General features: G+C 48.6%; 1 protein-coding gene across 1 annotated transcript; it reads left to right on the top strand.

Annotated features, from left to right (window-relative positions):
• The first annotated feature begins 7,513 nt into the window (after nucleotides 1-7,513).
• Nucleotides 7,514-14,413, top strand: NKPD1 (NTPase KAP family P-loop domain containing 1). The gene is made up of 3 exons (XM_067556518.1): nucleotides 7,514-7,646; nucleotides 11,025-11,156; nucleotides 12,685-14,413. The coding sequence occupies exons 1-3, from the start codon at nucleotides 7,529-7,531 to the stop codon at nucleotides 14,376-14,378; spliced, it is 1,944 nt and encodes a 647-aa protein (XP_067412619.1). The 5' UTR covers nucleotides 7,514-7,528; the 3' UTR covers nucleotides 14,379-14,413.
• The last annotated feature ends 891 nt before the right edge of the window (nucleotides 14,414-15,304 follow it).

The following is a 15,304-nucleotide window of genomic DNA, read 5'->3' on the forward strand; positions in this document are numbered from 1 at the left end:
TACCATTGTGAATGGTAACCTATAGTTATAAATACCACAGACTAACCAGAGCAAATGTCATTCTAAGATGCCAGAATCCAAACCCCAGTGAGGTGCTGGATGACAGCAACACTTTGGAGAGTTACGGGGGAAACATTTTCTATTCCGCTTCCTTGGTCGGTAGTTTTGTGGAAAATTTTGTCCCAGTTTATTTGCACTTGGAAATATGATGTTTAGTGTTTCTCTGTCATTTTACTATAGTTTATATTTTCTCAAGATGTTGCTTTGTGTCTGACCTTGATAACCAGCAGGGAATGCTTTCCTGGAATGTACTTTGTGGCAAACTCACCTCTGATGAGAAATACTGAATAGATGCTTAGCAACTGTGGAAGGGACAAGAGAAAGGGGGTTTCTTGGTAGCAGGTCCCTCAACAGAATTCATTTAGCATCTCTGGTTTTCCCCATTTCAGTCCAGTTGAACAGTGTGTGTGAGACAACAGGAAACTGGTCAGAGAAGGATTCCAAGTTCTGATGCAATTCACACACAACAACCCATGGGTGTAGGCTGTGAGAAGGAATGTGTCATAACACTCTGACTAGCAAAGCACTTGGGGAGCGCCAAAGAGGCCATTTGTCCAGTTTTAAGATGGACACTCCTGTTTTAAAATAGTTGCTCCCCGTCCGGTACTGACCTACAGAGATGGCCCATGCCTGCTGATAGTGGGGGAAGGAGGGAGAAATGAGGATAGCCACCTTCAGCTGTGTTACTGAGCGTGCTCAGTACAAGTCGAGCAGCAAATCTGGGGGGTAACGAGACCCCACATGCCCTCCCCGCCACGTGTCGCCTCTGCTGACAGAAAACAGATGTGGTTTTTACACACGGAGGAGGCCATTTTGCAGAGTGCCTTGCCCACTCCCAACACCGTCATCTTGCACGCCTGAGGGGAGGTGGCAGGGGCAGGCAGGCAGGGGCAGGGCCAGCCAAGGAGCTGTCCTTTATTCTGGGGATGTGTAGGTGGATACCCTTGCTTCAGAGCAACAAACCTGCACTACCAGCCCGTCTGTGTGACCCACAGCTCAGAGCCCCCCACACACATACACACATGTCTGTGTGGGGCTCCCCCCCCCCCCCACACACACACACACCGCTGGGCCTGTCTGTGTGACCCACAGCTCAGAGCCCCCACACACACACCCACACTGCTGGGCCTGTCTGTGTGACCCACAGCTCAGAGCCCCCCACACACATACACACACCGCCGGGCCTGTCTGTGTGACCCACAGCTCAGAGCCCCCCCCCACACACACACACACACCGCCGGGCCTGTCTGTGTGACCCACAGCTCAGAGCCCCCACCCACCCACCCACACTGCTGGGCCTGTCTGTGTGACCCACAGCTCAGAGCCCCCCCACACATACACACACCGCCGGGCCTGTCTGTGTGACCCACAGCTCAGAGCTCCCCCTCCCCCCCCCACACACACACACCGCCGGGCCTGTCTGTGTGACCCACAGCTCAGAGCCCCCCCCCCACACACCCACACTGCTGGGCCTGTCTGTGTGACCCACAGCTCAGAGCCCCCCACACACATACACACACCGCCGGGCCTGTCTGTGTGACCCACAGCTCAGAGCTCCCCCCCCCCACACACACACACCGCCGGGCCTGTCTGTGTGATCCACAGCTCAGAGCCCCCCCCACACACACCGCCGGGCCTGTCAGTGTGTCCCACACCTCAGAGGCCATCCACCCTGCACCGCCGGGCCTATCAGTGTGTCCAATGACTCAGCCCCCTGAAACACTCTTTCCCTAGCCATTTCACCCGAGTCCAGCACCCCCGCCACCAGCCCAATATGTTCAGTGATTTTCCTCCTAGCGCTCCGAGCCACCCCCTATCCTCCTGCTCAATGTCCCTGAGAAAGTCACAGCAGCCAAATGCTAATGTGTGGCTGGCAGTGACCTCTATGGAACAAGTGGAGGTGGAGGGAGCGAGTGGGTATTTTGTCGGGGGGGTGGATCTAGCATCTGAAGGGTGCAGAGATCTAGAGGTCAGGACTGGCACTCCTCTCTAGTTAAAATCAGAGCTGAATTTGAATGTCCGGGATCTCGGGGGGTATTTAGAGTCAGGTGTGATTCTGGGCCCAAACTCTGTGGCTTTAAGCAAACAGAAACACAAAGGCCGAAGTTAAAGTACAACATATTACAGGCCTCCTAGCTGGGGAGTATGGAAAGAGCAGACCTGTGGGGCAGAAACTCAGAGTGTCTAAGTGTGAAGGTAGCATAATGAGGGGCAGGACTGTGTTCATTGCCAGGATGCTCTTGGGAAACGTATGCAGTGCAGCTAGTTTGTTTAACAATATTTTTAGACCTAGTGAAGAATAATTTCTAATTCCAAAACATGAGAGAACCCACAGGGGGTGATGCTGACCTGATTTTACCCACACAATGGGTATGAGAATGGGAGAAGGACTTCAGGGCTGGCAGTCATGAACTCATCACATTTGTGCTTCAAAGAACAGTTCCAGAATCAGTGGGCAGGACTAGACCTAGATTCATAAATGCAGTGATTTATAAGGCCAGAAGGGACCACTCTGATCCTCTAGTCTGACCTCCTGTATAACAGAGTCCAGAGAGCTTCCTTGAATCTGCTTGAACTAGAGTGTATCTTGAGTCCGGTCCAAGTTGTGGATTTCACATCCAAATACAGATTTCATCTTGAATTTGTGCAGATTTCCAGGACTGTTCAGATCAAGTGTTCTGAGTCAAACCCATGACCGAGATGGGCCACAGCTGTGATGTTGGGATCTGAATCCCAATCAGGATATGATCTTTTCCCAAGTTGGAGGGGTTAGATGTGGTGTACTGAATCCAGCCCATTGTAAATTAGAAGACAAGCCCTAGCTGGGAAAGGGGGAGCAGAAGATTGAGATTCATAGAATCATAGAATATTAGCACATAATGTATTGCAGCTCATGGACTAACAAAATCTGCACAAACCTGTACTCCCAGGAAGTTGCCTGAGGTTGTTCAGGGGTGTTTGCATGAAATGGCTTGGGGGACGGTCACATTCTTGGGTACAATCCAGATCAATAAGAGGTTGTCATCGCCTGCCCTATAACCTCACAATGTTTTGCTGCTTTAGCTCCCAACCTGGGTTGCTCACAACCAGCCTACAAGCACGCAGGTCACTCCCCAAATGTCTGTATATACTGCCGCCCTGGTCCAGTAGCTCTCACTTCAGCAACTTGCCAGCAACACACCAGTCACACTTTGGTTTAAACCAGCCTCGGTTATTGCAAGGTGAACCCAACACACACCCTGGATTTTCCCAAAAATGTATGTTCCACACTGTCCAGCCCTCTCCTGGATAGTTCAGGTATTAAGATTTCTGGCTCTGTAAGGAGTCAATATTCAACAGTTTGCCACATTAACTGGAGTTACCAAACAGTTCAGTTTAAACACAGCATTGGAATGGTTTAGATTAAAAATAAAAGGAAACAAAAGAAGGCAGGATTTTAAGTGAATTCAAGCATAAGAGAAAGTTAGAAATGGTTACATGCAAATAACTTGATCTAGTAAGTTTTGGTTCAAGGCTTTGTTCAAAATGGCCTTTCAAACCCCTAGACTTCCAGCAAGATGGTGAATGACCTTGTCCGTGGTCAGGATCTCTCCCAGAGCCCAAAAGTGCTGGTACCTTTGTTTTCTTAGGTGAAAGAAAGATAACATGAGGTTCTCTGCCCCTTTCTTTTGTAGTCCAGTGAACTTTTGAAGTGGGATCCTCTGAGGGTTACTCTTCAAAGTAAAATGTATCTAAACAGTGAGGAAGGTAACATGGAGTCTAGTGGTGAAGGAGACTCCATGCTCTTTCTTCTCGCACTTGTGTTTGCTAAAATGCAAATGGTTCTGTTTCCTGCCATCTCTTCTCCTTGCTGACTTCTATGTAAATTGAGGTAAACACACATCCCTTTATTTAGGATAGGCCAGTTTAACAGTCTTTGCTTGGGCAGGGCTGTGTGGTTTTGAACATACGCTAATAACATCATACAGGCAGATTTCATAACTTTACCTATGATGTTGCTACAATACATTTCACCATGATGAAATTGACCAGTGAGCTTTTAGTTTTCCAATGATACCTCACAAGGCAGATTTTGTACGATTACTACAATGATGTGTAGGGTGTGAATACAGGGGTGCTTTGGGTCCCAAACACTTCTAATGGAAAAGCATCCACAGCGCAAAATCCACCCTCACAGTCCTGCGTGGGCAGTCTCAGTAGGCAGACTAAGAGACACGAATCGATTCTCAGCCTGCTCATTGCTCCTTGAAGGTGACCAGAATGGGTCAATGTATGGGAATCTGCAGTCTTTCTGCCCTGCTCTGCCCTCTTCTTGGATGAAAAGGATTTCAGTCTCCAAGGTATTTTTCACCTGGGCTAAATTCATTATATAAAAAATGTAAATCAAACCCTCCCAGGAGAAGAGCTGAAACAAGGAGACTAGTACAGGAGACGAATAGGATGGGGTAGGGGGGTCACATTCTCTTTTGGTGTAAATGGCGGCTCCTCCACTGGCTCAAGTCTCCCCCCAGTTACATCAGAGCAGCATTTGCCCCATTGTGTCAACATTGCCAAAGGGAGGCTAACGCAATGTTCAGCTGAACATGAGAAACGCTTGCTCTGGGTGTGGCTGGTTTCTGTTTTTTTCAGAACACAAACTGGAATTGAAATAAGGAGAAAGCAAATTAAATCGTACCAGTTAGGAGAAGGGAAGTGAGGAAAGGGCTCTAGACACCTCCAGAAAGAGCACCTAAAGCCCATAGCTAATGGGAGAGGTGCCCTCTCTGCCAAACACTTTCTAATCTCTACCATGACATTATTTAACAGAATGAGCTCGACAGAATTCCCAGAACTCTCAGAACCTCTGGCCTGGGCTGGTTTTCCCCAAGGTTGATGCAAGCAGAGCCCCATGCTTCAGGACTCCTTGGGGCTAGATCTTGTTGTGTCTTCACTTTAATGACTTCTGCACATCTTGTGACTTCTACTCATCAGCAGCACCGTGAAGGAGCCCGACAAAGGCAAAGGGCACTGACTGTTTAGATGAAGCAAAGTAGCAGGGGAAAAATAATTGCAGGAAATTCCTTCCTCATTAGATAATAATGATACATATGTCACCTGTGTCGACTCATGCACCTTAAAGGTCTGTTTGAGCAGTATCTAATTCTAATTTGCACTGTGTCCTCCTGTACTTCCTAGCTTTATAGAAGGAGTAAATGGGAACTTAATGACCCTAGTGTTGATCCTGTCTGCTATGCAGATCCAAGACACTTCTGCATGTGATTGCAGCTAGGATCATTACAGTCTGGCTTTGGCAGCCTTCTGCCAGTGATGAAGTATTGAAAGTTGCCCAGCTAACAACATGCAACATGTTGGGCTTTCAACTGGCTTTTCCCACTGAGTATCTGTGCTTTGGTGTCTTTTTTCCTGTCCAGCCTGAATTTGGTCTAATTATTTGCTGTCAGTGGGCCTGACTCTGATCTCACTTGCATCAATATAAAAGCGTAGTAACGCCACTGAAAACCATTGGAGTTATATGAGCATAAAACCAGCAGGAGTGTACAAGCTGATATTTAATCGGCTTAGGTGCCTCCACGGTTCTCTGCTGCTGTTGTTGTTGTTTTTATTATTATTATTATTTGTCACAGTTTCAGGCTAACTACACTTCTATCCTCCCTGCATGGTCCCTTGAGGGCACCCACTTAAAGTTCCAGGCTTCCAGACGTCACCTTTCTTGGGCAGAGCCCCATATCTCCCTCCTGACCAGGGGTTTGAAGGCTGCAAAACTGCCTGCCTTGCACGATGACATCCCTAGAAAGCCAGTCCCTGCGCGTTGCTTTCTCTCCAAGCGCCATGACCAGTGTATTGCCAGCAGTTACAAGTTAACCCCCCAGCTCTTCCTCAGCAGAGTACCTTTAGTTTAAGGACAAAAGCGTGACAGAGAAAACACAGAAAACAACAGAAGTTCCTACATGCTTACTAAAAAACAGCCCAGAAAGTGCCAGTCACTCATAGGAGCCCCACGAGGCCGACGTCATTCCAACCCTTTGGCAAGACTGGGCCTCCCCTTGGCCTGAATGCTCACTCAAAACGAAGGCCTCCAGGCAGTTTATACTCAGCCTTTATATATCCCAAGTTCTTTCTTTGTCTTCTGGGCCCAGGAAGACCAAGCCTGAACCAGTACGTGCAAGCCACCCTGGGGTGCTGGGCCAGGGGCTTCTCCAGAGTGGTTTATAATTCCAGGCATAATCAACCCTACTGTTTGTCATTATTGTAGGAGTCGTAACCCTCCCCCAGGGAGCAGAACACGCTCATACCGAAACTATTCATCAATGTCCCACAATGGTCCCCACAGACAATGCGTGTTTGCACTGTCACAGTATTCATTCATTGTTATATTATATGATTCATTCTTATGGTGGCACAGAGGAGCCCCAGACCTCAACCAGGATCCCACAGTGCTAGGCATGGTACAAACACAGAACCAAAAGATGATCCCTGCCCTATAAGCATCTAAATATAAGACCAGAGACAACGGCTGGAGACAGACAGAGAGATTGGGGAGCACAAGGAAAAAGGAGCCGTCACTAGTCAGGATGAGAAGCAGCAATTGCAGCACACCAGCCTGTTCCCTGCCTACCTGCCTCTCCCTGCAGTTTGCAGCTGCCCCCAGGATGTATCATTTGGAAATGTAATTACTGCCATTTCACCCCTTCCCCCACCCAGTCAATGGGTACGTGTACCCTTCGAGCCAGGGGTGTAATTCCTGGCTTGAGGAGACATACCCATACTAAAGCTGATGGCATTAGTGCATGAAAAATACAGTGTAGACACAGTGGTGCGAGCAGCAGGAGGGGCTGGCGATCCAAGTATTTATCCATCTAAGGCCTTAGCCACGTCCTCCGGCAGCTAGCCCCTCCTGCTGCTCATTCTGCCCTGGCTACACTCTAGTTCCAGCATGCTAGCTCCATCAGAGCTAGTGCGGGGCCGGGTATGTCTCCTGGAGCCAGGAATTACACCCTCAGCTCAAAGCAGAGATGTACCCGAAATACATGTCACCAGAGCCAACACTGTCCCGTACTAGACCCCTCCCACCCAACTCAACACACTGCTCTCCGTCACCCGCCAGAGTTGGGTCTTTGGCCAGGTTGCAGAGCAAGTGGCTGTGCACATAGCTAAGCCAGTCTGAATTCATGCTGTCAGTAGGATGTCAAGGGGAGAGGTATCAACTACTTTGTTAAAACCGAGGTATATCATAGCTCCTGCCTTCCCTTCATGTCATCATCGGGTAATTCAATCACAATCTAGTTTATATGTCAACCCAATAATGCTCCTTAGTACTCCTCCCAGCTCATAGGCTTTTCTTCTAGATATGTGTTTCATTACTGATTAGAGACTAAAGGCAGCTACTAAACTAATTGCCAGGATTGGTCTTTCCCCAGTCTTCTGCCTACCTGGGAAATCTGGCAGACAGATCTCCTGATCTAACGCAATGAGTTCCAGTGATGAAGAAATCTCCTGCTTAGAACATGTTGAGGAACTTCCTGGAGTCAGACATAAAAGCGCGAAGGGGCAGACCTACTTCGTGGATCTGGAAACCAACCACAAAGGTACATCAAGATACAGATATGCTGTAATGCCACATCTCTGTTGGGTTTGGGAAATGGGAGCCCAGGATAAAGCCAGCTGAGTGACTGACTTTACATGCTTTGGAAGTCCACTGCAAGAGCTGATCCATTAGCATCCACTTTTCAGACTTTATTTCCTCTCTCTTCTATTACCTGTATTACCCGCAGGGCCAGAACTGTGCATATCCTTTCATAAAACAAGCAAAGGCAAAGGTTGCAGTCAGGAGAAGATGATAATGCAGGCAGGGACTAGGGGACAGGACAAAGGTGGTACGAATGGGTCCTGGCCTGGGAGAATAATAAGTGTGTCTAGGTAGTTTTTCTTTCTTTCTTTTTGTGAGCTGCTCCAGTTCTGGAGGAGTGATAGCAACTCCACAGTCAAGGTTCCGCCAGAGTTTCTGTTTAAAGCCGATTTTTCAAATTGCTCGAAAATCCCCATATGGTTCAAAAATCCGCACACCAAGATGGGTTACCTTGAAACCCAGGGTAGAATGTGTGGTGCAGATTTGGAGTCATTTGACCAGGCGGTTCCCAAGACACAGGGCCTCCAAACTCACCATCTTCTAACAACAGTTTTTGCAAAAGTGGTCAGAGACAACAGATCGGGGAAGATCCAAATATATATCCCGGGACTGTCCTTGCGGTGGTCCTAATGCTGGCCCCAGGCTCTGCTCCAAATAGTCGTCATTAAAAATTACTAGTTGTTTGGTTCTCTTCTGCTGAGCAAAGCATTTTTGGCAAAGGCTGGCGCCATGCTGAGCTCAGAGGAAGAGTTGGGATGAGAACCTAGGAATGACAGTCCCTAGACTGAGCCACGCTGCCTTTTGCAATGCATGCGCCAGCTCAGCTGTGACAGAATATCGAAGTCACGCTTGTGTACAGTGAAGAAGAGAAAGCAGCAGAGGGACTGGACTGGGAGACGGGACAGCTGAGTTCTGCTGCAGACTATCTGATGTTGGGCAAGTCACTTTAACCACCATCTTCCGAGGTAGCCATCTTTCTGAGCTCGGTTTTCAAAGAAACACACACATTGAGGAGCACACTTCAGTTCATCAAAAGAGGGAGCCTTTAATTTTGGGCAGGCCTACACCCACCCATCCCCAGTACTTCAAAGAATACAAATCCTGTAATATAGCACCCCATCCTCTTCTTAAAAGGACAGTTCCCATTAACCAAAACACAAACACTACAAATGCCACAATAAAATGAATATTAACAGCCAAATTCCCCACTTCATGTAACACTTAGCAACATGAAGTCATTTTAAGAATTATCCCAAGGCTTTCATGCTAACTTACAGGTTCAAACCCACAACTACCTAGCACAGACCACTAGCCTTCACTGCTAGTAGCCCCCCAGTGGGTGGTACAGGCCTATCTGCTGTGGGGAGCAGCCCAAAGAAAGTGGAAGCAAGGGGCTGGGTGTGGAATGAAATGTTTTCATTCGACATTAATTTGCTCTGTTTGCGTTTTAAAATAGCAAGCTGTTGAATGTGTCTCTGCTCTGAACAGAGCCTGCAACGACAGTGGTATCAGGCTTCACGTTTATTGTCTAAGGCAGTGGTCCTCAACCTACTTACTATGGTGGGCTGCATCCAATACTACCGTATGGCCCTAAGGATGTCACATGGGCAGCAGATGTGTGCTGACTGGGCCGCAAATGGCCCGCAGGCCGCAGGTTGAGATCCACTGGTCTAAGAGCGTCCGTATACCCAGCATTTGCCCAGTGGAAAGCCCTATCACATGCACCCTTATATCAGTGTAAACCAACTTCTGTTGGTTCGCAAGCTAGACCGATAAAAAGAGTATTCCACTGGACTAACCGTGCCCTGCCAAGGTAGGGCTTGCACCCATTTACAGTAACTGGTTTTAAATGATTTGATTGAAGTGGTGCAAAACTGTCACATTCCAGCCCCACTGCAAAGCGTCCAGGAAAAAGCTGGATCTACCCACTCGTGATTTCCCCAGACACCAGGGATCTCTTCGCAGGCAGCCAGTCATTGAGCCACCCATCTCTTTGTGCACAGAGTGAAGAGGATCCATGGCCAGGGTTGTGCTGCCCTGCAGCGATGCTCAGCTGCCATATGGTCACACAGGGATTATAGTCAGTTGGCGTAGATTGGAGCAGCCCCCAGGCTGCTTTAACTTACATCAGGGTAGTGTGCCAAACAGGAACAGAAAATGCGGGCCAAGGAGCAGATCAGCTAAGTAAGAAGGGGCCCTTTAAGAGCGTCACTTTTTCAAGTGTATTAAGTGTATTTTTCAAGTGTTTCAAGTATTAAAACAACACACTTTTCTTCCCCCACATTCACAGGAGAGCTCCAGCAGCAGAGCGTAATTCGTGTAGTTTCTGTACATTGTATAAAGGAAGCAGAGGTCTGTTTAAAGTTCTTTCCCTATCCGTAGTGATCAAGAGAACGACAGGTGTACATTACAACTGGTGTTTTATTTAGAGTTTGATAACCTCAACAAACACTGTGTGCAAAGATCCTTGCACCCAGGCAGTCTGCCTATGCAGGGTAAAGGGATCAGCTCCAAAGTTCGCGCTGTCCCAGAAAACAAACAAGGCTCTCATTAAGAACTACACACTTGCTAAATTCATAGCTTTCAGGCCCAGGGGCACTAGCGTAGCTTCTGGGTTTAAGCAGCCTCTACAGAGCTGCTGCGTAGCCCATCACCTATGCATGGCCTGGTGGGGAGGATTCGTCCCACAGGGCCAGATTCTCTTCTGCATCCAGTTTATGTCAGGGACTGCAGCAGTGGGAGCTGTCAAGGAGCCAGCTCCCTGATCCTCTGCCCCAGCCCAGACCCATTTTAGGGCAGCCCACTGGTTGTGGCTCCCAGGGGACCATATACCATCTGGGGATTGCCAGGGCACTTTGGGCTCCTGCCACTCTCCCTGCCTGCCCCTCCTTGTCACTGGCATACCTCCTGCACTGGAGTCTGCAGGGAGGGAGGTGTAGGAGACAGCTGTACCAGCTGGGGAGTTACTGGGGGTTACTACTCCCATTGCCCTGCCAGGGCACCGAAAAACAGTATGGAAACGTCTCCTCTCAGCAATGGGCTACTTGGCTGATTAGCAGGTGCTGAGCTGAGGATCCTGAAGGATGTTAAAAACACTTCTTGTTCTGAAGAAAGAGTAAAATATGTCCTGGAAAGAGAGATCTGCTGCCATGAGCTTCTTATGCTATTGAAGAGAATGAGAGCTGGGTCCCAGCCACCGGCCCTGTGCAGTCCCAAGGGCTCACGCACGTTCTGTCCCACGCAGCCACTCCCTGGTTGCAATGCAAACAGCCAAATAGACGGGGTGGCAGCAGGTGGGTTTATTTCTCTGTGTTTACAGATGCCTTCTCTTCCCCAGACATCCTGACCGAAGATGATATTTACTGTAGATGCCTCTCCAAGACGCTGCTCCACACCTCCACGCCTGTCACTGTCGGCTTCTACTGTCCCGTTGGGAGCCGGTTTCATTCGCTGCTTGATAAAATTACAGGTGGGCTCAGGAGAGCTTTGGGGTTTTCCCCAGGCAAGAGAACTGGCGCTTTCCAGACATGCTAGACAGCTTAGGGGGAGCTGGCTGGAGCATGAGGCAGGCAGCTGGGAGAGAGAGAGAGGAACCCCAGTGTACTCCAGCCTAGCGCAGCAACCAGTCACTGTGTGTTGCAGCCTGTGGCCTGTACCTGATCTACTGCGGGGGGCTGCATGTGCTGTCAGATGCCAGCTCCTAGGTGTCTCGTGCTCAGAGGCAAGTGCAGTGGATGCTCCAAGTACGGGGCTCTAGAGGCCTCGGTGGGTTCCCAGGAACGTGTGTACACTGTGAGTAGCAGCAAGCACACTGTACTGAGGCTCTGGGCACAAAGCTCCCCAGCTACCCAAACACTCTGCCATCCACGTCTGGTGACAATCACAGCCCCTCCCCCCCCAGCCCTCCAAACACCCTGCTGTCAGGCAGGAGATAATCACAGCCCCCAATCTTTCTGGGTTTCTCAGTGATTTTTTGTTTCAATCCACTATATTCTGCAAATTCTCTGTTTCCATTTCGAAAAACACACTGGGTTCTGCCTTTTTCATGGCCAGGATCAGGTATCCCCATGGAAACTACAGGGCAACTTCCAGTCCAGAAATCTGTCCCCAGATATATCACACTTCGGCAGCAAAGACAGGCGCTCATCCCACTTGTCTCACCTGAATAAAATGCCCATTTCAGAGCTAACAGGGGTCGTGTAAATACTAGGCTGGGACCCGAATCCTGGAGACTTTTCAATTCTTTCAGTTTTCACTCAGGCAGACACTCACTGGAGTCCCAGACCCCAGCCTCTCACACATGACACTCCGTTTCCTCAAAAGCAAAACAAGGAAGTTCAATATGAAAAAGCCTCCATTAAAACACCACAGTTAAGATTCCAGCAGCAAAGTTAACTCAGATACCTGGCACGCCCGTGAACTGAAAACTATGTCCCAGGAACAGCAGCATCAAAGCCATATCACCTGCCTCCTCTGTAGTCTTTGCATACCTTGCCCACCACACATGCAATGGTCTCTTCTGCTGCTTTATTACATTTCAAGCTCCAGTCTAATTTGCTGCCCACCGCCAGACACCAGCCCTCTCTGCCGCCCTTTGAGGCTGTGTGTGTGGGACTATATCCCTGAGATGCACAGGCTGAATCCATTTGATTATTTTCTGACTCTTTTTTCCGAATCTCTCTAGATCCCTTCGTGTTACTTCCCCGGCCTCCAGGTTTGCAACTCCTCCCAGTTTAGAATCATCTGCCATTTTTTTTCTAACAGGCTGTTTATCCCCTTTCTCCAGATCATTAATGATGATGTTAAATTAGGTAAGACCACACTTAGCACAGATCCCTATGGCACCCTATTAAACAGTTTATTTCAGAGACCCAGCAGGACAACAAATCAGGGCCACATGAGCCGTTTGGAAGGGCCTCCCCTGAACAGAACACCGAATGAGCACAGGGACAGTGCAGTACGGCAGGGTAACCAGTTGTTTTCTCTGCTTTTCCCAGCCTGCATGCTCGAAGAAGCCCTGCGAAGAGAAGAGGAGGAGCTGAGAAGATCGCAGCAAAAGCCAAGAAAACCTGAAGGTTGGGGCTATTTTCTTCTCCTGTGGTATCTGACCTTCTACCAGCCGGTGATCACTGAGGTCCACCTTCGGAGAGAGAACATTCAGTTCCTCTTCATCAGGTTTAGCGCGTGGCAATACGCTGGCAGTGACAAGCTGTGGGCAGGGCTGGTCAGCACGCTCTGTGACAACATCCGCCAGCACTTCGGTGCCCTGCCTTTGAGCTTTTACCACGTGATGGGGAAAAAACCCAAATTTGCCTGCGGTTTTTGCCAAGACGAATGGCTGGTCAACAAGCGGACCTGCTTCACATTAGGAGGCCTGGTGTTTGTCCTAATGGCAGGCGTAAGCCTGCTCTCCGTGGCACTTTTTGTTCCCGGAATAAAAGACCACAGCCTGTTAAAGGTCATTGGCAGCACTTCAACCACTCTGTCTGGATCAGGAATATTAGTGACTGTTTTCTCTGTGGTTAAGAACCTGGTTGTCAGCCAGAAGCAGAAGATTGAGAAGATGACAGACAGCGAGAAATTTAGCAGCCACCTCGGCTTTATGAGCGAAGTGAAGAGGGAAATCGAGATGCTCACCAGTTTTGTGTATTACATGGAGGTCTATCAGAGGCGCCGGCTGCGGATAGTGCTGGAGATCACCAGTTTGGATATGTGCTACCCAGAGAGGGTCGTGGGGGTTTTGAATGCGATTAACACTTTGCTGTCAGACACTAACGCCCCGTTTATTTTCATCCTGGTGGTGGATCCCAGCATCATTGCCTCGTGCTTGGAGCAAACCGGCTGCATGAAAGGAATGGCGGACAACGGATACCTGTTCCTAAACCGCACGGTGACGTTGCCTTTCTCAATACCAAAGATGGGCATAAAGTCCAAGCTGCAGCATCTGCAGGAAGCTGTCCAGAGCCGGGAGGACCTGATGTACAAAATCATTACCAGAAACGTGGAAAAGGGAGTCAGGAGCGTAAAGGGGAAAACGAGAAAGCTGGTGGATATGGAGGCGTCCATTGAAATGGACCAAAGCCAAATCGATGCTCAAGCAGTGAGATACATTCATGAAGCCTTTCACGCCCTGCACAATGACACTGAGTGTCTCTATCAGTACATCCCGGAAAGCATCATCCAAATGAGAAGGATCGTCAACACCATTCCCATCACCATCAGACTCATGCTGCAGCAGAACATTATGAGACATACCATGTCTCCCAGGGCAGTGGCTGCCTGGGTGGTCATGGCCAATCAATGGCCATGTCGCTTGAGTTGGGTGCTGCAGTGCCTTGAGGACAGGCAGCAGATTCGACCAGAGGAGAAGTTCAGGGATCAGTTATTATGGGGAGTCTTCACGGAAAACTGTAAAGAGCTGTACTCCATGCACAAAGTCCTCCAGAACTTCCTGGCCTTGGATGGGGACCCAGAACTCTTTGAGAAGTTTTTGTCTATTGATTTTCCTTTCACAGTACAGGAGGCGGACATCTTCCTAAACTCCACAGTTAATCTGGACCATTCAATAAGGCATAAATTGGGGCTAATACGAGCACTTAATACGCTGAACAAGACCAATAAGAAAAAAGTAGCTAAGTGTGTCTCGGTGTCTAAAGCTGTGCAATGTTCTGGAACAGAGGAATGCAGTTAAACAATTGAAAAGATTTCGGTTATTTACCTTGGCAAGGAAGAAGATACAGTCTATAAACTAGTGAATGGCTCAGTGAAAATCAGTCTGGCGCGTCTATTGACTAAATTTGCAGCTACCCTGACTAGGTAGTTAAATGCTGCCAGCCCTCATGTCTGAGGTACACAGTGTTCTTCTGAGCCAAAGTAACAGACTAGGTCCTCATTTTTAAGAGTCACAGCCTGGCTTGTGATCTTGCATACCCAGATAATTGCGAGCTCATCTCCGCACAGAGATTCTAACTGGCTGCTGGCTGGCTGCAGCCACATAACTAAAGTCAACATTGATTTGGGTGCTCAGCGGTAGGTGTTTTAAGCTGGGCACCCAAAACTTGAGGCAGCCGAAGTCAGGGCGATTTGTTTTAAAAACTTTCCCTAAATATTTAAGTGCAATAAAGTTTCACTCACAATTCTGGTCTCCCACAAAATTGCAGATGTAAATTTGGAAGCCACTTTTTCAAAACCAGGCTAGATAAACGTTAGTAGTTTCCTCTAGTGTTGAGGAATACTGAGCCAAAGCGTTCCCTTGGCCACTCCCATCCAGCTTGGCTCTCTTTGATCTAGTATTATTGAGCAGAACTTGCCCTTGACCAGATGTGGAGTGTGTAAGTGAGCAGTAAGTGATCCTAATTCTCATATAAACTCAGGCCAGTTTACAGTGCTCTGGCAATGTAAAGGGGCCTAAAGTGGGAGAAACTGATAAGGACCCTTTACACTGCCAGAGCACTATGTCAATGAGAATCAATTTCACTGGGCACAGGGTGTGGCAGTGTGTCCCTGCAGGGAGGCAGTGATCCACCTGTTGCAATAGCAAAGGTGAACAGTATGTCTGACTACAGAGGCTGGTAAATTTGAAGAGACGCTAGCGTGCAGCTAAAGTATGAAGGCGCG

The sequence above is a fragment of the Emydura macquarii genome, unplaced genomic scaffold (genome assembly GCF_026122565.2).
Source record: "Emydura macquarii macquarii isolate MOO-44397 ecotype Brisbane River unplaced genomic scaffold, CSIRO-AGI_Emac_v2 contig_1790, whole genome shotgun sequence".
Classification (NCBI taxonomy): Eukaryota; Metazoa; Chordata; order Testudines; family Chelidae; genus Emydura; species Emydura macquarii.

Coding starts and splice junctions, on each gene's coding strand:
- NKPD1 (XM_067556518.1), top strand. CDS start 7,529: ATGAGTTCCAGTGATGAAGAAATCTCCTGCTTAGAACATGTTGAGGAA. Junction 7,647..11,024: donor TCTGGAAACCAACCACAAAG/GTACATCAAGAT, acceptor TCTCTTCCCCAG/ACATCCTGACCGAAGATGAT. Junction 11,157..12,684: donor GCTGCTTGATAAAATTACAG/GTGGGCTCAGGA, acceptor TGCTTTTCCCAG/CCTGCATGCTCGAAGAAGCC.